Below are 25,809 nucleotides of genomic sequence, written 5' to 3'. Positions count from 1 at the left end.
TATGGCCGCTGCCTGGATGTGTGTGTGTGTGTGGGAGTGAGTGCTGTTGCTATTGTCAGGACCTATGGAGACTACCGGGTTTCACTGACGTGGCAACAGGAGAGACCGGAGTGGATTGGCCACAACCTAAGAGCGGCAGGTTTAAAGACGCTCCGCGGATTGACAGATGGGGGGATGCATCTGACAGCAGCAGCCCCTTGCTCTCGGCCTTCAACATCGTGATCTCTGTTTAGTAGTGCTATTAGGTTGTGGATAGCTATTGGTTTTGTATTAGTTAGTTTCAGGTATATCCTTAGTTTGAGAGTCAGCTTGTGCAACCTTTTATTTGTGACCCATTTTGTGGCTATTTAGTGTTACTGCGATGCTTTTGTCTCTGGCCCCTTTTTGTTGTAATAAACCTTGTATATTAAGGCAGCATTTTTGTTCCGTGTATGACACTTGGAGACCGAGAGCAATCACCTTCATTTACGCTACGCAACCCACCCTAGACGGGTGTGTAACACTGGACTTGTGTGCTCATCATGGATTGTCCATAACGAACACCATATTCAAACATAAGGGTGTCCATAATGATCGACTTTGTGGTTGTGTGATCGGATTTGCGACTGCATGTTTTGGACACTCGGGTGAAGAGAAGGGTGGAGCTGTCAACTGATCACCACCTGGTGGTGTGTTGGCTCCGATGGTGGGGAAGATATTGGTCCAACCTGGCAGACACAAATTTATTGTGAGGGTTTGCTGAGAACATCTCTCAGAAGCCCTTGTCAGAAAGAGTTTCTCCAGCAAAACTTCGTCCCGGGGGAGGTGGCGGACATTGAGTATGAGTGGACCATGTTCCGTGCCTCCATAATTGTAGCGGCCAACCAGAGCGGTGGCCGTAAGATGTTCGGTGCCTGTCGTGGCAGCAACCCCTGAACCTGTTGATGGACACCGGCGGTGAGGGATGCCGTCAAGCTGAAGAAGGAATCCTATCGGGCCTTTTTTGGCCAGTGGGACTCCGGAAGCAGCTGATGGGTATCGGCTGGCCAAGCAGAATGCAGCTTTGGTGGTCACTGAGGAAAAAACTCGGGCTTGGGAGGAGTTTGGCGAAGCCATGGAGAATAACTTACGGGTGGCTTCAAAGAAATTCTTCACAGAAGTGCACCGTCAACACTGTATATAGTGGGGATGGGGTGCTGCTGACCTCAACATAGGACATTGTGAATGTGGAGAGAATACTTCGAAGAGCTCCTCCATTCCACCGACATGCCTTCCCACGAGGAAGCAGAGTCTGGGGTATCTGAGGTGGGCATTCCTATCTCTGGGGTTGAGGTCGCTGAGGTGGTTAAAAAGCTCCTCAGTGGCAAGGCTGGATGAGATCTGCACAGCGTTCTGAAAGTCCCTGGATATAGCGGGGGTGTCCTGGTTGACATGCCACTTCAACAGCGCATGGACATCGGGGACAGTGCCTCTGCATGGGCAGACCGGGGTGGTGGTTCCCCATTTTAAGAAGGAGAGCGTGTTCCAACTATAGGGGAAACACACTCCTCAGCCTCCCTGGTAAGGTCTATTCAGGGGTACTGGCGAGGAGAGTCCATTAAGAGGTTGAATCTCAGACTCATGAGGAGCAGTGTGGTTTTCATCCTGGACGTGGAACAGTGTACCAGCGGACCAGGTTTACACCTTCGGCAGGGTACTCGAGCATGGGAGTCTCCGGTCAACCGGTCTACATTTGCTTTGAGGACTTGGAGAAGGCGTTTCAACTGTGTACTCCGCGGGTCTTGCGGAGGATGCTCGAGGAATGTGGGGTATCAGCTGCCCTAGTATGGGCAGTTCGATCCCTGTATGACCGCTGTCAGCATTTGATCCGCATTGCCGGCAGTGAGTTGAATTTGTTTCCAGTGACGGTTGGACTCCACCAAGGCTGACCTTTGTCACCAATTCTGTTCAGAACTTTTATGGACAGAATTTCGAGGCACAGTTGAGGGTGTCCCATTGAGTGGTTTCAGTATAGCGTCCCTGCTATTTGCAGGTGATGTGGTGCTGTTGGCTTCTTCAAACTGCGATCTCCAACTCGCACTGGAGCAGTTCACAGCCGACTGTGAAGTGGTTGGGATGAAAATCAGCACCTCCAAATCTGAGACCACGGTCCTCAGGTCAAGGATGAGATCCTGCCCCAATTGGAGGAGTTCAAGTATCTTGGAGTCTTAGAGGATGGAGCGGGAGATCGACAGGCAGATCACTGGAGTGTTTGCAGTATTGCGGACTCTGTATCGGTGCATCGTGGTGAAGAGGGGGCTGATTAACGGTCGATCAATGTTCTTACCCTCACCTATGGAAAGAATAAGATCCCGGATCCAAGCGGTCAAAGTGAGTTTCCTCCGCAGGATGTAGGGGTTCTCACTTAGAGATAAGGTGAGAAGCTGGGTCATCCGGGAAGGGCTCAGAGTTGAGCCGCTGCTCCTCCACATTCAAAGGAGCCAGATGAGATGGCTCGGGCATCTTCTCAGGATGCCATCTCGACCCCTCCCAGGTGAGGTGTTCCGGGCATGTCCCACTGGACGGAGGCCCCGAGGACGACCCAGGATACGGTGGAGTGACTATGTCTCCCAGCTGGCTTGGGAACGCCTTGGGATCCCTCAGGAGGAGCAGGACGATGTGGCTGGGAAGAGAGAAGTCTGGGCTTCCCTGCTTAGGCTGCTGTGACCGTGACCCGACCTCGGATAAGCGGAAGAGAATGAATGAATGAATGCGAAAAAACATATTGTCTTGTTCTAATAAATACATATCTGCCTTTGTAGATATGATATTTGTTGTTGTATTTAAAAATGTTGAACAAAATAAAATCACAAGATCCACACGTGTGCAAATAAAATAAAAGCAAATTTTTAGAAATAAAAGCACAACGTATTTACATTTTATTTTGATTTCACTGTGTGCTGCTCTGATCGGTCCATTATGTTGCGATGACATACATTTTCCCACACGAAGGAGAGAATGCAGCACACAGCTCGTTGCAAAGCTGCTGCAAAGAAAAACTAGTTTGGCAGCGTTGTGTGTGTAAAGAATTTACCTTCCCACGTTTCCCCTGAGCCGCCACCTTCCATATCATTTTCGCAATAAAATTAAATGCATCGTCTAGTCATCTCGGTCCCTTTATGGTTGTAGCAGGAACGATATACATTGTTGTCGCTGTCTTTTTGAAGCGACGCCCCCCGACTTGTTTCAAAACAATTTGTGTCCACGAGTATATTCAGACGCTAGCACATCAAGGTGGAGTTCATGCACTTCATCTGTCTCGTCTTCCCTACTTCTGGAAATACGCCATAGCAAACCTGCAGTGTATAGTGGTTTGCTGGAATGCTTTTATTTTGAAGGCCGGGAAGTAACTTGACTGCGACTTCTAGCCGTCTGTTGGACCCTAATACTGTAATTATACAATACGACAAAACCAACCCCGGGGCTCGCAATGGAAGTAAGCACACGCAGTTGGGTAAGTAGCAAAGTACTAGTGCCACATTTTGAAGCGTGTCCACAGCGGGTTCAAATAGTAAATTAGCCAGCTAATGATCTTTAAAAAGCCTCTGCCATTAGCGTCTCTCCCGCAGCGACGTCAATCACGGACGCATTTTTTTTGGGGGGGGTCGGGGGACAGAATGGGGCGGGGGCCGACAATATGGTCGGAGTGTTGCGGCCGGAAGGGGTACCCAAGTCAAGGGTGGAGAGTCGCGGCCGGCAAAAACTGGTAAAGTGCCCAGTTCTGAGTAATACAATTACTAAAGAACTAAAGAATCACTGCATTGGGTTAAAATGTTTTCAAACTGTGTGTAATTTTACAGTAACTTGAATTTTTTCTAATAGGTTACTCGTGTTTAACTTTCAAGTGTAAAACATTTTAATCAAATAATTAAGTTCAGTTAATTTTCCTATATTTAAGGACAGTGTTTATGTTCAAATTGTACGTAATGTTACAGTGGCTGACAATAATATTAAAGTATTAGGTCTTATTATTGTAGGTGGTACTGGGTTTTAAAAGCTGGAGAACCACTGATCTTCTGTGATGCATAAGCCAGTGTTATGATGCTGAAATCATTTTTTTGGGCCATTTTTATTCAGCAACAGGACATCACGCATTGTCAGAAGTATTTTGCAACAAAGTTTCGGGAAAAAAGAAACTGCAACTTTCAACACGAAAAGTCACCTAAGCTTAGGACAAGCTTGCTTGCAAGGTGTGAGAGTGTGCAATAAAAGGGCCGCTGGTTGCCTTCACTTCCTGTTAATATTGTGAGCTTAAGCCAGGCAGATCCAAATGTGTTGGGAGCCACATTGTTCTTCTTTACACTTCAAGAAAAGCAATTGCTTGCGACTGTCTGGACTCGTTGAGCGTCATTTTTGCGGCCGTCAAGTGGTAAGAAGTCAGAGCATCTACGGCCTTTTGTGATTTGATTGATAGGAGGCGAGTAGTGGGAGTACTCCTGACATCACTGACAGCAGGACTGTGAATGTAGCAAAGCACAGGCGATGAGAAGGAACATAGTCACAGTTGGTAATTGTGCAAAAGTGAGGCACTAATATAGGCCTACTGGCGTTGAACAATTTTGAAAAACAATTGCGTTTTTCCCCCCTCAATACTGCAATTATACATATATATATATATATATATATATATATACATATATATATATATATTTATATATTTATTTATATCATTACAATTACTGAATACAGTAATGCGTTACAATTTTGGGACCACAAGACAAAATTAAAAAACTAAAGAGGAAAGTGGTCCATTAGATCATTTACAATTTAAGATGTTAACTGAAAAACAACATTTCTTAATTGCCTATTGAAGTCATGTATTAAAGATGAGTACACAGTAAAAATAATTTCAATGACAAAGGGTTATTTTTTTTGCCTGATAGTCAGTATCTTACATGGCTGAAAAGTCATTGTTTGTGAGACCAATCACTTATGATTTCATGAAATAAAATGCAAAACATATCTTTTAGAATTGTTAAGAAGAGTCATTGTTTTTTTAGACATGAGTTGAATGAATGTGCCATCAATTGCAATATGCAAACTGACGATCACTCTGATTGGCTGTTTGCTAGCCAATGCAAATCATTTAGTCTTTGGGCAGAATACCTCCAATGGCTGATGGCAACTCTAATCAAGAAAACTACATTACGCTCCATTAAATAAGAGTCTGATCTGCTCATTTATTAGGGGTGTAACAATCTACACAATCGATGTATCAATGTGTCTGCCGTGTGATCCATTGATACACCATTGATCGCACTGGACTAGTTTATATTCATGCTGGCTATATATCAACACAATATAATTTTGAAGTTATTGAATGATTTAATCAATGTCATTTCAGCTCATCAGCAAGCTTTACATGAGCCTGATAACGATCCTGACCATTTGAATCAGGTGTGTTGGAAGTTGGAACGGGGATACATATAAAACAGGCTGGATCGGGGCTCAAGACTTGGAGACCCCTGCCCTATACTGTGAATTTTCACCTATTTGGCATTGGTCTGGACCATATCCCCCATGATAAACAATATCCGACGGTATACAGTAGGATAACCAGCCTGGATACTGCAGACATCTTTGGAGAACACCATTCAAAACCAATAGATTTTGCCACTAGAACAAGCCTTGATATTGTCCAGAAAATCTGTTAAAAATTAGGAACATTAGCTCCAAATTTACTGAGGTACGCAATAGCAATTGAAATCAGTCATGTTCTTGTTTTCTATTGTCATAGCGTAAAATGTCCAGCACGCTCACTGAGTCATTGTGCTTGTGATGAGTTCTTCCTGGGCCACCTTGCTTGTCCCCACCCGTGTTTCTGCTTCCCCCGGTGGCAGTGTTGGAGAGCCTGAATTATTAACCCGGCTAAAATAAAAGACTCCGCTTCGTCCGGGTCTCCTGTAAACATGAATAATGGACGACGGTGCTCGGCGACAGCGTTTGACGAGTCAAACACGGAGCAGGGCAGGGGGGCAGAGTGGCAGGGAGGTTTGAGACGGGCCCATGACGGATGACTAACACTGGCCCGGCCCTCAATCTCCGTCTTAATTCCACTTCACGTCTCCCTCGCACCCCGAGCGCATCCTGATATGTGATAATTGCCTTCCTGTTTAGGATATTCTTGAGTGTCTCATGTTTCCACATCTCATTTAACACTCAAAACACCTGAAAGTTCGGATGTGTTAGGATACAGCTCAATTTTCACTTTTTTTTTCAGATTTTTCTAAAATTGTACACTACTCTCCTCTATTCTTAAGGTCATATTCTTCTTGATGGGTACTGATCAGTGGCGGGCTGTGCATTTGGTGGCTGGGCCTTCAGTGGAAATCCATTAATACTATACAAGAACGCAATATAGCAGCATGGAACTGCGCCACATGCATTCTCTGTAGCAGTTCAAAACAATATTTATCTAATAACTTACCAAATGTTAATGAAATACTTCTTACTACTAAAGATGCACAGAGGAACTGAAGTTGTTCTAACAACCAATCAGAGGACAGAAAAATGTTGGCTTACGTATGAGCCAGCTAGCTGACCTGGAAGGCGAATTTGAAATCTGATTGGCTAATATACGGTAGTTTAAGTTCAATTGGCCAGCACTACTGATTCTGAAGGCCTTGGGCAAATTAGGTTGGCATGGCTACACAGAGTGGCTGATATTTGATTGGACAAGTCAGACATCCACATACACATACTGGAAGCAGTGCAGACAAGTGATATGCTACAAAATTAAGTGAATACACTGTTGGGATTGAATTACATTAAATTAAAATAATTTAATGAAACCAATATTGAATTTGCCCTGTAAATTGAACGGTCTACCACTGCTTGATTTATTGTGCCCTGTTTAATGTCAGATAAGTGTATAAATAGAGCCCACCTTGGTGGTCTTCACTTTGTTGCCCGTACTGCAGCTCCATCCTTTAAAGTCCGGCAGCACTTTGCACTCTTCGCCGTCCATGCAGGGATGCATCTGGCACCACCACTTCTGTGCAACAATGGATGCTGTCGAGAAAAGTGACGCAAAAAAGGAACACAAAAACAAAGAAAAAAGAATGAATCACACATCAGAACGAATGAGACTTTTGTAAATCAAGAATAAATTATAAGAAGTTGAACAAATCCAAATCGTAGAAGGTAAATTCACTACTGAAGGATAAAGCATTGTACATGTTACGAATGATGAATGGATGATATTGTTTTACAGTAATTTACTCACTGGCATAATCCTGGGCCTGTTTATTGGAAGACAAAGCTGATATACTAATTTATTGTGCTGTATGAATCGCAACATGTGGATACGCAGGTTTGTTGTACCTTTTGCCATCAAATGGAAGAATATTTGTTTTGATTTTCTCTAGACATCACTGCCATAGCCACTTGAAGAAAGAGTAATAATTTTCAGACTAAGTGCTCCCTAAAGAATGGCAATTGCTGGATTATTATGTTATCTTCAAGGATGGATGGGGTGCTGCACTATAGCGCCTGCTAAACTATGCCTATCAAGTTGACAGAAGTGACAAAAAAAAGAAAACAGAACTTTCCTCATTGTATCAATTTAAAATGTAAAGCTTTCTTTCCATAGTTTTCTTGGTAAAAAAAACCATTAGCTAAGCATAGCGAAGCTCATAAAACCGTCCAGTTTTTGTACAATATCCTACAATTTTGAATGCGCAGCAAAGGTTGTAAAGCAAAGCAACCCATGTTGGCTCTGAGTCTCTGAAGCTGTCAAAGGCCTTCCCAGAGTGACTAGACAAGTGTCAGGAAGGAGGAAGCTCCTGTCAGGGGAAACTTGAGTTATGGATTGATTCAGTTGCAACAGAGGCCACAATTGACGTGATATTAAATGACCCAGTCTGGATGCTGTCTCCTCCAGTGGACTGCTGGAGCTTCAACAAGCGAGTGCCAAGTGAATCAACTGATTTGATCTCTATTTATGGCCCAGGGCCCAAATAATCAAATCAAACTGCATCGCTGCACCGCATTTTTTTCCTGCTTCTTCCAAATCTTATTTTTCTGCCAGAGCAAGAAAAAGAGGCTTGCTTTTACCATCCACACAAGACGGAGCCGCCCTCGTCGTTCCTGCCACTTGTCCCGGAAAGCAAGAGCATTTGACAGTCTGCGATCGCTCCTCGATCTTGTTCTTGTTGCAGCATCGGTGCGCGGCGATCACCTCGCAGGTTCCTGCCTTCACGTGAACTGGAAGCACAAACGCAACATTTGTTAGTTTTTTCCTGCTACAAATCCTACCAATGCACCTAAACTTTGGTTACCTACATTCTATTTGCATACAAGTGCACTGTGGTGCCAATACATGTGCAACATGTCCATTATAGCAATGGAAGTTAAAATATTTTCATAAGGGACTTGACATGGGTTACAGAGTTCAATGTGGGAAATGGATCATATTTTGATGACATAATATTCATCTCTCGTGTGAGATTTTTACAACAAACTAACATAAGTAGTTTAGATTAGATAGTTAGCTTTTAAAGTGGAGAGGAAATTACTTACTTCAATTGAATATACCTCCCAAAAACTAGTAGTAATAATTGGATCAGGAATATAGTGGTAGTAGTAGTAATAGTAGTAGAAGTAGTACTAGTAGATGATGTTGTTGTTTCAATAGCAATTGTAGAAATAGTAGTAAAAGTTACCGTAATTGTAGTGGTAGATACTAATAGTCGTAGTATTAAAATCATCAAAGGCGGGCATGCCGGCAGACTGAGGGACTGGTCCGTCACTGATGGACACCTGTTTTGCTCACGTTTTTTGAGGGGACTAACTGACGGACTTAACTGATTGAATGACTGACAGACTGACCAACTGACAACTACTATTCGGTTCGTCACGAAAAATGACAAATTTTTTAAAATGCCTACCTCTGGTAATTATTATAACCACTCATGATAGTACTTGTAGTAGTAGTAAAAGTTGTTTTAGTGATAATAGGAACAGCAGCAGTAATAGCAAAGTGGTCAACTGTAAAAAAAAAATGTTGTTTGAACTCAAAATTTCAAGGAAGCAAACTTTGATAATTTTTTATGTTAGGCAATTCAAATAAAAGTGTTGTTGTCGTGATCATTGCATGATCTGCATTTCACACCAAAGAAATAAGAGTTTACAGAACGGTTGCCTGCTTTTATTGAACCCCATCTTACAAAATATACCGGTAAATAAAAACAAATTGTTGTTTTGTTGCACTAACATTCTTGTCATAGATATCAGTAATTTATATTTTTAAGTTTTTCCAACTTAAATTGCTGTTTTGGCCCAAAACCACCGACCCCGCCTCCAAACGAAGGGGTGCCCATTACGTTTAGTGAGTGGGTTCAAACAACTCAACTGTATCCAAAAGATTATTGGCAGTATCATTGCATGAACCACAAATTCAATTGCACGGCTGTTTGACTCTTCAAAGTCAACCTCTAGAACCGGGATTAGTGTTGGCTTTGTTGCCATAAAGTGTATGTATTATACCGCCTGAACACCTCTGTTATATCACACAGACGCTGACCAAGCAGCAGCGTTTGGATGGAACAAAAAAAAAAAACCTGACTTTAGTACTCATCTCCCACATGACTGTGCAATGCTTTCATTGTTGAATACACAGAAGCTTGCTCAGCGAGCCCTCATGTATTATGCATGCACACCAGAGGAGTTCACGCGGTGTACCACAAACACACGGCGAGGAAATGTTCAATACAATTGCACCATTGAGGAGCCATTTGTCTGTCAACAAGCAGCTGCTTCTACTTTAATCTGGCGTTGTAGAGCGAGGGAAGGTTGGGCTGCAGAACCTTCATGAACCCCCTCGGCCCCCTTTTGGTATTAAGAGTCTTTTGAGGGCCTTAGAGTAATTTCTGAGTACAATCCTGCCTCAAACATTCAAACATCACAGCTCGTTGAAATCCAGGTCAACCCCCATGCGGAGGAATCGGGTCCGGCCCCACTTGGAATGAAATCCTTAAGCACAAACTACTCCACTGACCCTGCACCTTTTCTAGAGGACGAGTGGACATACTCCCTCCACCTATATGCGAAAATACATTGGATACACCTGTACAATGTAATTACATCCATTGCAAGTGGTGTATTCACAAAGAAAGCATGTCCAAGATGGCCACAATCACCGGGCATCCCCCGTTATTGTACTGTTCAGTGATTCCCTTCATATTCGTGGTTCACTATTCATGATTTCACCTACAGTGGTGCCTTGAGATACAAGTTAAATATCTTCTACGATCACACTCATAACATACATGTAGACAGTCTCAGCGCCTCAGTAAGCCGCAGTTATATTTGTCGTTCTTTGCAGACGATGAATATATGCCTGTGACTATTGTACAGTATTATCTGCTAAATGTGTTGCTCCACCGTTTGAGTTTAAATATCTGTTCCTGAAAGTGCGATAACACTGAAAAGTTCAGAGTGAACTTGTGCTGGTTCTCGTGTCTTTAATTCTCGCTAAACTAACATTAACTACCAGGAGACTGCATTTTCACATTTAGATTATTTAAAGTAAAAGTCAAGTTCAAATATTTCTTTACACTAATAGGTTCTATATGCCCCTAATATTCTAAACACGGTATTCCGATTAATATTGCGTTTGTGGAACATGAATTAAGCAGAAAAATTCAGTTTTTTATCCATCTCAGGGGTTTTTGCCTTATAATGACATGACAGTGCCTAAGGGCTCAGCTTGCAAATGTCACATGGCCAAACTCAAAAAGCAAGTGAGCCTGGATAGCCATTACCTCTATCCTGCCTATTTCAGATGTTTCCCTCCTCCAACACACCTGATTCAAATGATCAGCTCATCAGCAAGCTTGGCAGAATCCTAATAACGATCCTGATCATTTGAATGAGGTGTGGTGGAAGAGGGAAACATTTAAATCAAGCTGGATAGGGGCTCTCGACGACTGGACTTGGGCACCCCTGCCTTAGGCACTGTGACGTCATTATCAGTCGACAGCAAGTGGCTGAACAAGGCAAAAACAGGGGCCCGTGGAGTCTTTCAAACACACGCGTGCAGAAGAAGCCACTATTCAAAATGATTCCTGTCCTCATATTGTCTTAGCCATGCCCACACAGGAGCGTGGGATAACCTATCAATGTGTTGAATTTTCTCTGTTTGACTCGACGGTCTTAACTGGTTTCAACTGGTAAGTGTGCCAAAGAGTGCAAACAGGGGGCACAAGGCCATAGCAAGAATAAAGACCACAGCATTATCATGGCCTAGCTCAAATCACTTATATAATTGTGTGCTAAAGAGGCATAAGTGTAACAACTTGGTGGCATCAAAACTATTTGTTAAAATAAAAGCATCATTTGTCTCACATAGAGGCAGGTGACAAGGTGAAATCAATTACACGTCAATTAGTGTACCAGATCTGCGTATGTTGTGCATGCAGCATACACTTCGCCAAACACAAACAATCCCCATCTCTATATCAACAACTTTTCTAACAGGCTTTGGCCAACGCTTGAAAATACCAGATCTGCACCCAGCCTAGGTTCCAAGTCATGGAAGGAGAAACTGTAAGTGGCAGGGTGGGTATTCTGTAAATAAGCCTGCCTCGTCACATTCCGTCAAAATTCAGAACAGCTTTCTCACGGACACATTTTCAGGAAGGGTCACTGATGGTGTAGTGGTACACACGCCTGAGTTGTGTGCGGGCAGCGAGGGATCGATTCCCGCTCAGTGACGGTGTCTGTGTGTGTGCCCTGCGACTGGCTGGCGACCAGTTCGGGGTGTAGTCTGCCTTTCGCCCATTGTCAGCTGGGATAGGCTGCAGCACCTCCCCGCGACCCTGTACAGGGTAAGCGGTTTTGGAAGATGACATGACGTGACATTTTCAGAAAAAGGCAGCACACAAAAGATTTACTTGGTTGCTTAATTTCACACGAAGGGTAGTCAGGAACTCGTGAGACCTATTTATATACAAGCAATTAAAAAGTCAATTTTCCATAATATGTCCCTTTATACTTTGCAGTCATGTACAACTTCACTCTATCACTCTGACAGCCGTTTCTAATGGTTGGTCGACCTTAAGCTATATAGGGGGGCTCTCAATGTGATGCAGTGCAGCTATACCCCATTGCATACAACAGTAATTATTATACCAATAAATCAATGAAAATCATGTTCTTTGGATCATAATGTGCTTTTTTCATCCTCCAAACACAGCCTATTGAGTTGATGCCAAATATCTAAACTTTAGTTTCATCTGACCAAAGCACTTTCCCCCAAGATTCAGAGTATTTTACTTGTTCACTGGCAAACCTCAGGCGGACCGATCTGTGGCACTCAATTCAATTCAAGACCTCAATTCATTACAGTACAGTGCTTTATCAACTCTTTTCTTGGGAATGAGGTCCCAGTTGCCTTCAGGTCATTAACATGATCATTTCTTTAGTTTATTTATGTGAAACAATATTAAGTTTTCAGTTAGACTAACCTTATTTTGATTGTGGAATCAAATATCAATGCAAGGGTTTAACATTGCATCCCAAGCATTTTTTTGTACAGTGGCCATTGAATGTATCTTTGGTTATGTTCGCAGAGCATCTCAATTTCAATTTTTTTGCCGATATGCGGGCCGTATTAGATTTTTTTCATGCAGTGTGAACAGTATAATTTTTCAAATTTGACCTCTGGGCCTGTCATATATGAATATAAATCGGATATGCATGCAATGCGTGTGCAGTATGAACGCTCTTCCGCACATATCTGACGTCATTAAAAGCCCCAAATTTCCTCGGTGTGGGCAGGGGAGAGATTACTTGGGAGACTACTGACAGTATTGGGGGTAACGCGTTACAAAAGTAACGCAGTACAGTAATACATTACATTTAGGCAGTAACGACGTAATGTAACTTGTAACTCCGATTTTTTTTGTAATATTATTACAGTTACTGAGACTGGTAACGCGTTACAAATTTCATGACCATAATACATATGTTGACATCATTTAACACGTAGTTCTGTTCATAATATCACTTGATCATAAGTTATTGCTTCCAGCAATACTTAAATAAAAAGTTCTTGTCACACTTGGAGCTTCACGTAACAACGTGAGTGCGCGAGTCAACTCTCTGCCAAGCAAATTGATTGTCTTTACTCCATTGACAACACCGGAGATGGCTGAGAAGTTATTGTTTGTGTCAATAATCACTGTCACGGTTTCATAAACTAAAATGAAAATCATAGACACAAAATACAAGCAGGAACAAACCTAAGTAAAACGAAGCGAATAAACTGCAAGAAAATAAGTCACTGTGCTTTTTAGATATGATTTAATGAACTTAGTGTCATCAATTGCCATATGCAAAACGTAGTGATTCTGATTGGCTGTTCACAATCATGATGCGCTCGTTTCTTATTTCCCTTTTTTTTTCAAATCACCTCAAAACTTTGTCTCCATGTAGTAAAAGAATATTAGAACTAACTGAACTTTCAATTATTATGAATAGAAAAAATAATAATGAAAATGGAAAAAACTTAGTCACTTAGTCAGGTCAGGTTTGACTTGATCAATACATATCTATCTATCTATCTTGTTAGACCAATTATCAATGTTATGCATCACTATTATTTGTGTGTAAATGGCAAATGGACTGTCACTTGTATAGCGCTTTTCTACCTTTGGTACTCAAAGAGCTTCACACTGTACCTCATCTACCTCCTGATGACGCAGCATCGAGAGCAACTGGGGGTTCAGTGGCCGGGGGATTGAACCCACAACCTGCCGGTAGGGAAAGGACCACTCTACCACTGAGCCATGCCGCCCCCAGTGTGCAAATTAATTTGAGAATGATGATAATTTCATTTGTGGTTTACAGTCTGATTATTTATTTACTGGACAAAATATCAGTTCCAATATTTATATTTAAAAAATAAATCTTTTATTGATACAAATATTGATCAAAGGTAGTGATGTCCCACCACACCATAGAGTTGAAACATTTAATATTATAGACCACACTATATAGTTAAATATGTTCATAAGTTAAATTTACCAGCTAGAGTATGGCAGCAAATTTTGCATTTTCCTTTTAAGGTCTTGAAATCATTATTGAATAAATTAATCCCCGATTTTTGAAAAAGTAACTTAAAAGTAACTTAAACTTGAGGTACGCATTACTCTACAAATAGAGTAATATTCAACCACACTGATTCATTTATTACACGCCAAATATTTCTACCTCCTTCGGCCTCGCTACTCTGGCAATATGAAATGATAAAATGAGCCTCTACCGGCAGGACCATATTTACTCCCGTAAACACTGCGCCATGTTACGTCTTTTATTTGAGTGCTTGTCACTCGACGTTGTGCTTTGTGTCCATGCACATTAGACATCGCATTTGATTTTGTAATATGAACAAGTACATAAAAAGATTGAATTTAACAACAAATCTGAATATGGGCATCACGCCCTGCAGTGTGAACGTAGTAATATTCTCAGTTATTTCATAAACCCGTCAGTAAAATGGTATATATGTGCTACAACTTGTTTCCCTGGAGAGACAATAACCTGTGGCACAGCAGCTCTGCCAAAGTCACAGCAGTCTCATTTAAGCTGAGATGGCTGGGGAAAAAAAGAGAGCAAAACTGCTTTAGTGGATGTGAATATTTTGATCAATGTTTTGTCCTGATATTCAAAATGTTGAATTCCTGTTCAAAGGGATCTTACGCAAAAGAGCTCCGTTTTTTGTAGTCAGTGTTATGAGAGTTATATATAACAAAGCCAGGTTTATTATTTTTATTCAATAAATTTTTTTGATGTATATTTCTCGTTTATTTTCAAGGCAACATGTTTCATTGGGGGTGAAAAGAAGGGAATGCCTGAGAATTAAATATTCAAACTAAGGAGAAGAAAGAATTCATAATTTGTTCATTCTACTTTTGGAGAATTATCAATATGTATGAGTTGGGGGTACTCATAGTATGACAATAAGGTTCAGGGGTACATGAGACAAAAACGGTTGGGAACCACAGTTTTAGACAAAGGGGCATGCAGAGTGGGGGCTAGTGAGGCGGTGGCCTCAGGCATCCAGCCAAGCCCCCCACCTCCCCACCACGGTCGCAAAAAATGTGTCTGGGTCATATCTGTCGCTGTTCAATAATAGATGAATAAACTGGTAGAGTGGACATCCATTTGTGAGAGAGTGGGGGGTTCACTTCCAAAAACACACGTCCGTAAACACCCACGCTGTTGAAAAAATAATTTTGGAGCTATCGAAAACTTCGCCCCTAGAATCTAATGAGCCAGACAAGACTGCTTGGACATTATTCAAACAATTTTGAGGGTTTATTTTCAGATGACACTTAATTACACCTGTAAAGATTTTCTATTGGCGTCCTGATTTGAAACCAAGATTGCAGTGAATCTCCCTTCTGCCCATTAGCTGCCAATTGTGAGATCTCATTTGCAACATTAAAAACATTTCGCTCCGATCGATACACTGCCATTCACATTCACACAAAAAGCAGCAGCAGCTGTCACGGCTAAGTGCTTCCCCCCCTCTAGGCCAACTTGCTGACGCAAAAATAAGTAAGTAAAAAAATAAGAAGAAGTCAGACTATTTGCCCTTGGTGTGATTATCGTTGAGCCTCTGGCACGCCTCCAGTCAAAGTTAATTTGCCAGAAGTTGCAGTAGCGTGGAGGGGATATTCAGATTTGGTTCAAGGGAATAAAGGTGCACGGACAATAGGCAATCGCGACAGGTGCATGGAGCAGAGCTCAACGTTCAGCCGCTCGGCAGAGGAAAACAAATGTTGTCAGAATGGAGAAAGTCTTGGTACCAAAAACATACAAACACAAACAAAACTGTACTCAAATAGTAGATTTTTGTAAAGGAGGGATGGGAGTAAGTCACATATCGTTAGTCTAAAAGCATACATGTCTAAGTCTAAGTAGTTTTAGCTTGCTCTCATCAAACCAACAAAAAACTACTTATGGACTTGCTAACCTTCAAATATGATGCAACATTGCTATTAGCACAATGTTACTCCGATGAATACAGAGATAGGTACCGAGGACGGTACTTTTAGGGTATGGACCGATTTGGGTCATTACTACCGAGCACCGATTCACGTGAAATCAAACGGTGTTATGTAGATCTCAAGTGTTCACTTTCAAGATTTAAGCAAGTCCCAAGGGCAAAAAACTAGCAAAGGCAAGTCATTTTTTGGGTTAAACAAATTGGCATTCAGTCTTGCTCAGCCACAACAAGTGTATTAGCACATTAGTTAATTTGTACACACTGCATAAGTTAGCTGTACTAACGCATTCAAATTCACATTTGTTCATGGTTCCAAACCAGTCACCATGTTGTCTATAACTCATAGTCTTCTCAGTTAAACATATAACTAGCTTGGTTTGTTAACTAAAGTGTGGAGTAAATATAACTGACTGTCATTGTGGGTTTTATAGTGACAGAAAAAGTTAGATATCATCTCTGTTGTGTCCTCTATCCTTGCAAACCTTGCAATTTTATCAAAAGCAAAATCATGTGTCACGTGTCATCTTCCACACCGCTTATTCTGTACAAGGTCGCGGGGAGGTGCTGGAGCCTATTCCAGCTGACTACGGGCGAAAGGCAGACCAAAAGCAAAATACTTGAATCAAAATGTAATAATCCTTGGAGCTCTGTTTATGATACTTGCTCCTCTGCACTGTGCATCATAGCATACTGGTGGGTTGACAGGCTTGCACACACGACACAGTAATAACGTATTTATTTATTTTATTTTTTTTTCAAAAATAAAGCAAATGGCACGCTCTCTTGAAAAGGCAGATTTTCAAATGCAAACGAGCAAGCTTTGTTAAGGCATGAGTTTCAAGTCCAATCTCAGGAATATAAAGTTAAGTCAAGTCAAATGATTCAAATGTTTTAGCCAAACAGGTCTCAAAAAATGGTGACTTAAGCCTAATTCAAGTCAGGTCATGTATCTCGAGTCCCCAACCCAGAACACTGATATAAAGTGTCTCAACGTGCTAATTAACCATAAGAAAACAGTTCCATCATTTCTGGGACTATGGACACATGGAAGACCGCAAGTGGATGTTAGGGTTCGCCTATGGGAGGAGGAGGAGTGGACACTGGCTTCGTAATTAAAAAATGAGTCTGCTAGCCGAGGTTATAGACTCTGTGACCGGACCTGAACCCGTGAACAGGATGGGAGTTCAGAGAACTGGACACAGCGGATCGCCCTCAGCTGCTAACCATCCGACTGAGAAGTTGTTCTGCCACACTGACAATAAAGCAGTAGAGGATGAAAAACTTTAAAAAGATGAGACTTATTAAGAAACATGAAGATAAAGCTGCGATAGTGCAAAATGCAGCACCACATTGATTTTGTGAAGTAAAATAGCTAGTGGGAAGAGCCATTTATTTAAATATTCACACATTCACACAATTCAAATCACTGAAGGCAATTTTGGGAGAAGAAAAATGTGGGGGAAAGTGAAATACGATTAATGTTATGTTCTAAAATGAAAGACATTTGCATTTGGTTTGACTTATAACCATGAACTTCTTTTTGCTCAAATGAATGAGAATAAAGTTTGAGCGTGACTTTACACACCATTTTAAAATCAACCATAATGAAGATGGAGAGATAAATAAATGGATGCGATGAATGGCTAAATCGGTACTTAGGAATTTGTGCAGTGGTGAACGGATGGACAGCTAGGCAGGTATTTGGGGTGCAACAATACACGTATCTGTATTGAACCATATAGTGGTCATGTTTCTGTGCCCGCTGTATTTAGTATACTTTTTTTTTTAATCAATTGCGCAACCGTTCCGGGAACTGTGGGAATTCCGTCAGTACTGATGGAAGGTCTGTCAGTCCATCACTGACAGACGCCCGGTTTGCTGTCGAATGACCAATGACGGGAAACTTCGAAAAAGTGACGGACTAAATACAGACGGTAGTGAGTTTTCATCTGTCAACAGAAGGGTCACTACCTTCTCAGTGATTGATGGAAACACGCGCTGCGTCTCGAATGTGTTTGTTTGCGGGGGTGAATACACTGCGGTTGCTTTTCGTGGAGCGCAGGAGGGGCTCCTTGTCCTGTGAGTCAATTTCGTGAGTCAATTTCGTGACCTTTGGTGCTTTGACCAATCACTACGCTGTGTGTGTGTGTGTGATGTGCGTGTATATCTGTCTGTCCCTTGTTGTTTTCTTACATTATTTGGCTATGTGTCTGCTTGTAGCTGGTGCTAGTATTACCTTTGATTGGTTGCCATGACAACAGGATTCTAAAATTTGTTTGAATCTAAGATAATATTTTCTGTATGCCTATTTGCATATTAACCTTTATGGCTATGATTTTATGTTATATCTTAGTGAGAAGATTTACTTCGAGAATAGTTTGTGAACACTTACTTCTGGTTTGGGTCGACAATGTTTATGAATATGGCCGGAGGGTCGCGGCCGGAAGGGTACCCAGATCAAGGGTGGTGGGTCGCAAAAAAGGGTCAAGTGCCCAGCTCTGTGGTTTTGTTTAAGAAACGTGCTGAAAATATGCAAAATTTGACATTGGTATTTTCCTTTATGCCACAACTTTGAGGCTCTATCTTTCTTTTCTAACGACACACGATTTGATTCAATTTTGGAATTTACTTTCCCGATTTCCATTCAATTCAATGTTTTAAACTTGCTGCCGTGCTTTTTTCTGTGCCCTAGTTTGGTGCTGCAACCATCCACAAACGCAATACAAAACGATGTTGGGCGCAAGCGTGTCAAGTCAAGTAATTTACCAACGTGTGCAGTTTGTTTACAGCGTGGACATGAGAGAGCGGCTATGGTTAACATTGCGATGCAAATCCTTTTTTTTTTTTTTTTTTTTACATCGATGCATATTTTAAGCAGTTTAAATCGATTCTCAATAATTTGTTACATCTCTAAAGGATAGATATGTCAGTCAGTGAATGGGTGGATGATCGGTAGGTACTCTAGTGGTGGATCAATAGATATGGATGGATGGATGATAGGACAGTAATGTACAGTAGATATTTAGAGTTGCAACACCCTAGTGACAATGTTAAATGACAAAAGACATCTATTATTGACTCACTTGTTGTGTTATTTTCCTTTTGTTCACACGACCTTCCAGAACATATGCATGCACGAGAACATACACTCATCAGGACGCTCTATAGAGAAACTTATAGGTCAATGTGTTGTTCAAGGACACTTTGACAGATCATGGAAGGAGAATGTGTGTGTGAATGTGTGCGTGTGAGTGTGTGACCACAGCCTTTAATTCTATGGTTGCAAAGCAAGCCACGATGGTGACCCTGTCATCCTGATGAAGAACAAAGCAACTCTCCGTTTGCTTTCAAGTGTGAGCGTATAGCAGAAGTGTAGATGGGTGAAAGGTCCAGTTCCGTGTGTGTGTGTGTGTGTGGGTGTGTGGGTGAGAGATCAATACATTTCTATTAAAGCACTTAGGCCTGCCATGACTTAGAATCACATCAGCAGGAAATAGTTGGGACATAAAGAAAGGTGAATGGACAGAGACCACTAACGAGGACTGGCGTGAATCCTGCTGCCCCCTACAGATGGTCAATGGCACTCTGCTGCTGCAAACATCGTATCCACCAATGCTGATTCATAAGTGCAACAATGCATATGCAACTAGACTCATTGATTTTGTGCCTCATTCTAAACACTAACTAAACTACCCGTTTTTCATTACTTTTCAAAGGTCCATTGGGCCCTTATCTTATGGGCGATATTGCTAGAGTTGGTATCAATCCAATACATAGTAAATCCCGTGTCAGTATCCTGGAAACCAATACCGATTCTTTCTAATAATTATGGTGGATGCCAGGGGCGGAGCCAGAACGCCACTAATGGGTGGGCCTGGAAAAATCAGGGTGGGCCTGAATATTTCTCTGAGCACAATCCTTCTGTCCGGACACATCGTATATTCAAATGAACAGAGCTGGGCATCGCCTAACTGCCACCGCGTTCAGTCCTGCATATTTAATAGATCATGTGGTCCCGGTGCATCCCTCGTCGGCGACAGCCAATTGGCGTCGAGAACGTAGTCTTCACGTCACAAGCGGGCGCCGCACAAGCAGACACGCCGGCAAACAACGAAAAATTATCAAACAAAAACAACAGACACACACACACGCACAGCGTGGTGATCGGTGAAGTAAAAACAATATGGGGCACATGTCATTGCGTCTGTGGGAACGCAAGGTACACAACACTGTTTTATTTTTTATTTTTCCTTACTCTGCTGCCTGTTAGGAGTGCGGCACCTGCGTGTGACGTGGTACAGGTTAAGTCTGCTCTCTACATTGTTTGGCTTATGCCGACCGACTGGGACCATGTGGGTCGATTAAATATGCAATGGGCGGTGCCCAGCTCTGTAAATTAAATGTAAATCATATTAATTTACAAAAAATTTGAAAGTATATATTTTTTCATGAATCTCACTGAGTGGGTAGTCTGTCAATCTGGGTGAGCCTGTGCACACCCAGGCCCACCCATGGCTCCGCCCCTGGTGGATGCATTAAATGCATCATTCAATTGCTACATCGGAATGAATGCTATTATATGAGGAGGCAGTGAAAGAACATGCAACCACCACACAATGAGAATGATTAGTCTTAGTTTGAACCTTGAGTCTAAACATGCATTTGCTTATATTTGTACACTGGTATCAATCAATATTCAAAACCAATATTAATGAATGAAAAAAAAAAAGAATTCTCTGAAATTGAAGAGGACGCGTGAAGAAATACATTGCTTTCATTGTTTCCCACTTATTTGTACTGTGCCTGTCACACTTTCTTTGACTACATTCATTTCCCATAAAACTAACACGATACAAAAGGAAGACGAGGGGGGAAAAAAAAGCTTGTTTATATAATCTGTTGGGTGAATAATACATTTGCTTGGGAATTTATTTCCATGATACACCTTGCATTTGTTTCTTTCTTTCTTTTTTGGCTGTCAGGAAATAAGACAAGACACGTATTCCAATTCAGCAGAGATAAGAAAACAAGAGTAGTGTCTCCACAAAACAATAAAGAAGCTTGATGCATGTGCAGGTTTATCCAAACTTGGTTACAGCATACTGTCGCGATTTAGCCGCAGGGTTTGTCAGTGTCTTTCAGCGACTGTACATGCATTCTAATTAGGATGCAATTTGTCCTAACCTACAATAAATCAGAGTCCAGCTCTACTGGAGCTCGGTACTGAGGGGGCAGTATATCCTTGATGTCATTATATTGTACCTCGTTGTCCGGGCTCCCATTGTCTGTACGTCTTCGCTAATCACCAGGGTTACAATCAAGCAATTGATTTAACATGCAGGTGGGGATGCATCGCTAACAAGCGTGTCCCAGCTGTCAGCCGCACGACTGAATCCATCAGCTTCACCTGGCCATTCCAGGAAAAGGTACAGCTGTGGAATGGCAATCAAAACAATGGTGGCCAATCACCGATGCCAACAGAGACCTCATTTAGCAGAGTATGACGCACAGGGGAGCCGATCCCGTCAAACATCTCAACACCAGACCCCCATTAAAAACCTCATGTTATGTTGCTGGTCAAATTGACTCATGTTAAAGTTTGACAGTGAGGGGCTAAGAGAGTGGGAGAAATTTCTAATGTAATCACTCTGTTTTAAAGTAGCATGCACACATTCTCCAATAGCCACAAATTAAGGATAAAAAAAAAAAACATTTTAGGGTTAAACATGCAATGGATAAAATTGAACCGTGTTAAAGTTATGTTAAGTTAAAGAAACACAAAAGGGCTAAAAAAGAAAAAAAAGTCACATTTGGCTCATTTAACACAAACATGGCCAATGTGCAATGGGTCAGATTGACCCAAATTGAGATTTGAAAGAGACTCATGGACTAAGAGGCAGGAATGTCTTATTTCAGCAATTTTTAATAGTATACACTTATTTTCCAATATTCACAAAGCAAATCCAATTTCATGAAGAATTGTGATGGTATGGTTGATGTTTTGCAGAGGGTCAGACTAACCTATGAACATTTTTGTGTATCAAAGAAACACATAAAACAGGAGGGTGAATAAGTCCTGTTCCAGTTTGGGAAGCAAACTCTGAGCCTCAACCTTAATTTCTCATTTCCCGTCAATTATATTTCTGCCACTGTCCAATATTCACACACAAAAGACCTATTTTCATTTTTTTGATAGGCAGTGGATTAAATTGACATGAACATTTTGGGTTTATCAAGAAACAAACATAACCATTAACTAACTCAACTGCACTTGCTCATTTTCTTTTTCATTCCTGGTATTTTGCAATATTTACTCAAACAAAAACCCATGTCATAATAAAACAGATGAAAAATCTACAAGTAATTTAATTAAAATGGTAAATGAAGTGCACTTACATAATATCAGTGTATCTACATCATACAGCGGGTGCCGAAAGTGCTTTAAAAATCCTCAAATTCACTTATTTGCCAAGTTTATCTATTAAACTGCTGCTGTTATAACTCATAAAACGCCAAAAGGTTTTACTTTATGTATATTTTTTTACTTTAACACTATACATAAGGGGTGCACATGACCACTGCAATTCGAATAATGCACTCCAGTTCAAGTCTGTCGCCACGCTTTTGCACATGTGAATAATGCATCTCAGTCAGTCAGTTTGACTGCGGTCAGGCTATGCAACATCAACTCAAAGTTCGCTGCCACAATGATTGCTTCCGAGGGACACCTTTGAAAATAAAAGCAAAATAACATATCGACACATATTAATGATGTAGCAAATATGCCTTCAGTTGGACCACATCTTCAGGGCTGAAGACAAGAGTCAGCCCGGAGATGCCATCAAGTCTGCTTCAGTCTCACTTCAAAACAATGGAATCATCAGGGGACCCCTGCCATTTGACTTAATAAGGACATGCTAGGACTCAGGAAGACCCAAAATCCTGATAAGGAGCCACTCTTCGTCACCTGAAAACATCTCCAGACAACAGATGTGGATTCGAACGGCCTTAAAACAGACATGGAGCCGCCCCCCAGCGGGAAGCCAGAAGGTGTCTCACAAACCCCGATGAACATCGACAGTGCTTTATGAAGACCGACACCAAGAGGTCGACATGGGAACTGCAGCATTGAACTTCCTATGCTTTTGATCAATCAAAATTACCTTGAAATGAAACATAGTTGAATGTATGTTTGTGTATTGCTTACTTTGTGTATCCTGCTAACTTTGCATTGATGGATCTGCTTCTCTATGGTAATACTCATTTTCTTGGTCCGGTTTATGAGTGTAGATATAGGCTTAAACTCGTATCTTTGACTCCTAAACTTTAGACGCATTCAGAATGAGATGTCTCCAGCTGAAGCATGAAAATTTATGCCAGTTATGAATTGTGAAATGCACAAAGGTTTTAAACAGGACAATTAAATAGACTCAAATCTAACTTTATTGTCATGAATTGAGGCTCACCTGAAACCTGAGCTGTAGGGGGGGATGGACACCTCACCCCCTCCCCTTTTTCTTAAGGAGATAAAAAGGCCTGGCCTTTGTCTCTCCCTCTCTCTCCAGAAAACCCCTCAACTTTGCTCTCTCTCAACTTGACCCTCTCCCAAAAGAATCCCTTCAAGAATTGGCTCTTTAAAAACCTCTCTGAAAGCTCTCCCCCAAAGAAACTTCTCAAACTCCCTTTTTCACTTCTCAACATTTGGATCTTTTGGATGAATTTCTTTTTGCTTGCGCGTCCATGCTACTGAAAATCAACCGCAGTCGACCTGACAAGCTAAATTGGACCACTCCGAACCTCGTCACCACACACGTGGCAGACGCGCCGGACTCCGGCCCTTGGGCAGCAACCGCTGAAGCAACACGCCGGTTCTGTCCCGTTCGGACCCCCGACCCCGCGCCGCGGCCGGTCGAGTCATCTGAGAACCCAACAAAGCTTGGTCCCGCTCCAAGCAGCCTCCTTCTATTTTTATTTTTTTTTGGTTGTTCTTCCACCTGCAAATGAGTGAAGGTCCTTCCCCTCTTCGCTCATCATGTGAGCTTCAGCAAATGTAAGTGACTACTGTGTGACTCGCCGAGGCTTCTCACAGTGGGTGCATACAAATTGATAGTGAACGCTAGCTTACTTTGTGCATTTCATAAAGTCCGCCGACTTGACTCTAGTCATCCTTACACTCATCTAGTCAGACGTCCCATTCTTCCCTTATCTCCTTATTATTTTTTATATTTGTTTTCTTGTTTTTCTTCATTTTTTTAGGCCTGCTATATTGTAGTGTTTTCTTGTTATGTTCCACTAATAAACATTGTCCATATACAGAAGTTAAGCGTGAATTGTGTGTGTTTGGGTCAAGATATTAACCTCTATTTTATTCCAAGAGCTCACAACTTATTTTATTGTAGCACCTTCACATTTTATGACTGATTTAATGAGGTTTTTCATCAAATTCCCCTCTAAATAACATAAAACTTTGATGTGGTGCCCCTAGAGGTGGGCAGGAGTAATGCAGGCATTGCTCCCGGCCACTACAAACTATTGACACTCTTACGAGTAACCCATATTTTCGCTACAATGATAAACCGTGCCTCAAGTCTTGAAGTTCATCCATGAGGTCGGTGGGTCTGGAAAAAATGAGCACCAAAGAAAACCTCTGGTGCCCATTTGAGGACTACGCCAAAATTGTTATGTGCACCCCTGATTATAACATCTGTTTGAAATATCTTGTGCCATTTACTTCACAAAATTAGTAACTTGTGTTATAATATGGCTTATTGGTGCTATGGCATTAGAGTTGCTGTTGATTCATTACAGTTGATTCATTTTTTTTTTTTTATCTAGCTAATGGTTGCAACATTTATTAGTAAACATTTGAAGGATACGATATTTCAAATTTAAAGTCTCAATGGCAATTAATTCTAAAGTTATGTAAAAAAATAAAGTCAATAACAGAAAGTGACAAATGTCATATAAGAAATGATCAGCTCATCCACAAGCTCTGTAGAAGCTGGAAAACAATCCTGATCATTTCAATCAGGTGTGTTGACTCAGCGAGCAACATCCAGGAGACCGGCCCTCGGCATTCCAAGATTTCATTTACGAGTGCAAATATTTGGATTTCACACTCGCATTTCCACGCCCACTCAAATCCTCATTAAAATCACCACTATTTCGAGCATAACCTATATATCGCTGGCGTTGGGTCAAAACCTAGTACCTCCAAATTAGTCACTTTTCAGGAGACCCCCAAGAAGTTTGTTCAACCATGAAAGACGGTATATATATATATATATACACACACACACACACACACAAATGTAGTATAAACTGATAAACTCTGTCAAAAAAAGACATGGCAAGGCACAGAGAAACCATACGAGGAAAAAGGGGAGCTCATCCACGCTAAGAGGTATGACAGACCATGGCCACGGGGAGCGCCACCGTCATAGAGACGCCCGGCCCAGATTAACCGGGGCCGACCCCATACATAGTGCAGAGGGCCCTGGTCAACCGGGCCTAAGGAGTCTCCAGGACGCCCCCCCCCCCGCTGGAAGGAGAGCCACACCTCCCAGCGCGGAGGAGCCACACAAGGAAACACTGGAGCTAAAAGCTAAAAATACCAGAAAACAACGAAGCTAAAAACTAAAAATAGTAAGATTAGATAAAAATAGTCCTAAATCAAAAGAGAAAGACAAATGATTTAAAAGCCAAACAAAAAAGGTATGTTTTGAGCCTCCCTTTAAAAATATCAACGGTCTTTGCAGACCTGACGTCCTCTGGCA

General features: G+C 41.6%; 1 protein-coding gene across 2 annotated transcripts in view; it reads right to left on the bottom strand.

Annotated features, from left to right (window-relative positions):
* Window positions 1-25,809, bottom strand: part of tafa3a (TAFA chemokine like family member 3a) — a 128,344-nt gene that overhangs the window by 6,160 nt on the left and 96,375 nt on the right. For both annotated transcript variants that reach the window (XM_086040707.1, XM_086040706.1), the window contains 2 exons: window positions 8,074-8,223; window positions 6,905-7,029 (listed from right to left, as the gene is read on the bottom strand). In XM_086040707.1, coding sequence (XP_085896833.1) covers window positions 6,905-7,029; window positions 8,074-8,223 — 275 coding nt within the window. The remainder of the gene's footprint in view (window positions 1-6,904; window positions 7,030-8,073; window positions 8,224-25,809) is intronic.

Source organism: Filicampus tigris, chromosome 9, assembly GCF_054856515.1.
Source record: "Filicampus tigris isolate MCC_2025a chromosome 9, RoL_Ftig_1.0, whole genome shotgun sequence".
NCBI lineage: Eukaryota > Metazoa > Chordata > Actinopteri > Syngnathiformes > Syngnathidae > Filicampus > Filicampus tigris.
This window is presented reverse-complemented; position numbering and strand designations above follow the sequence as displayed.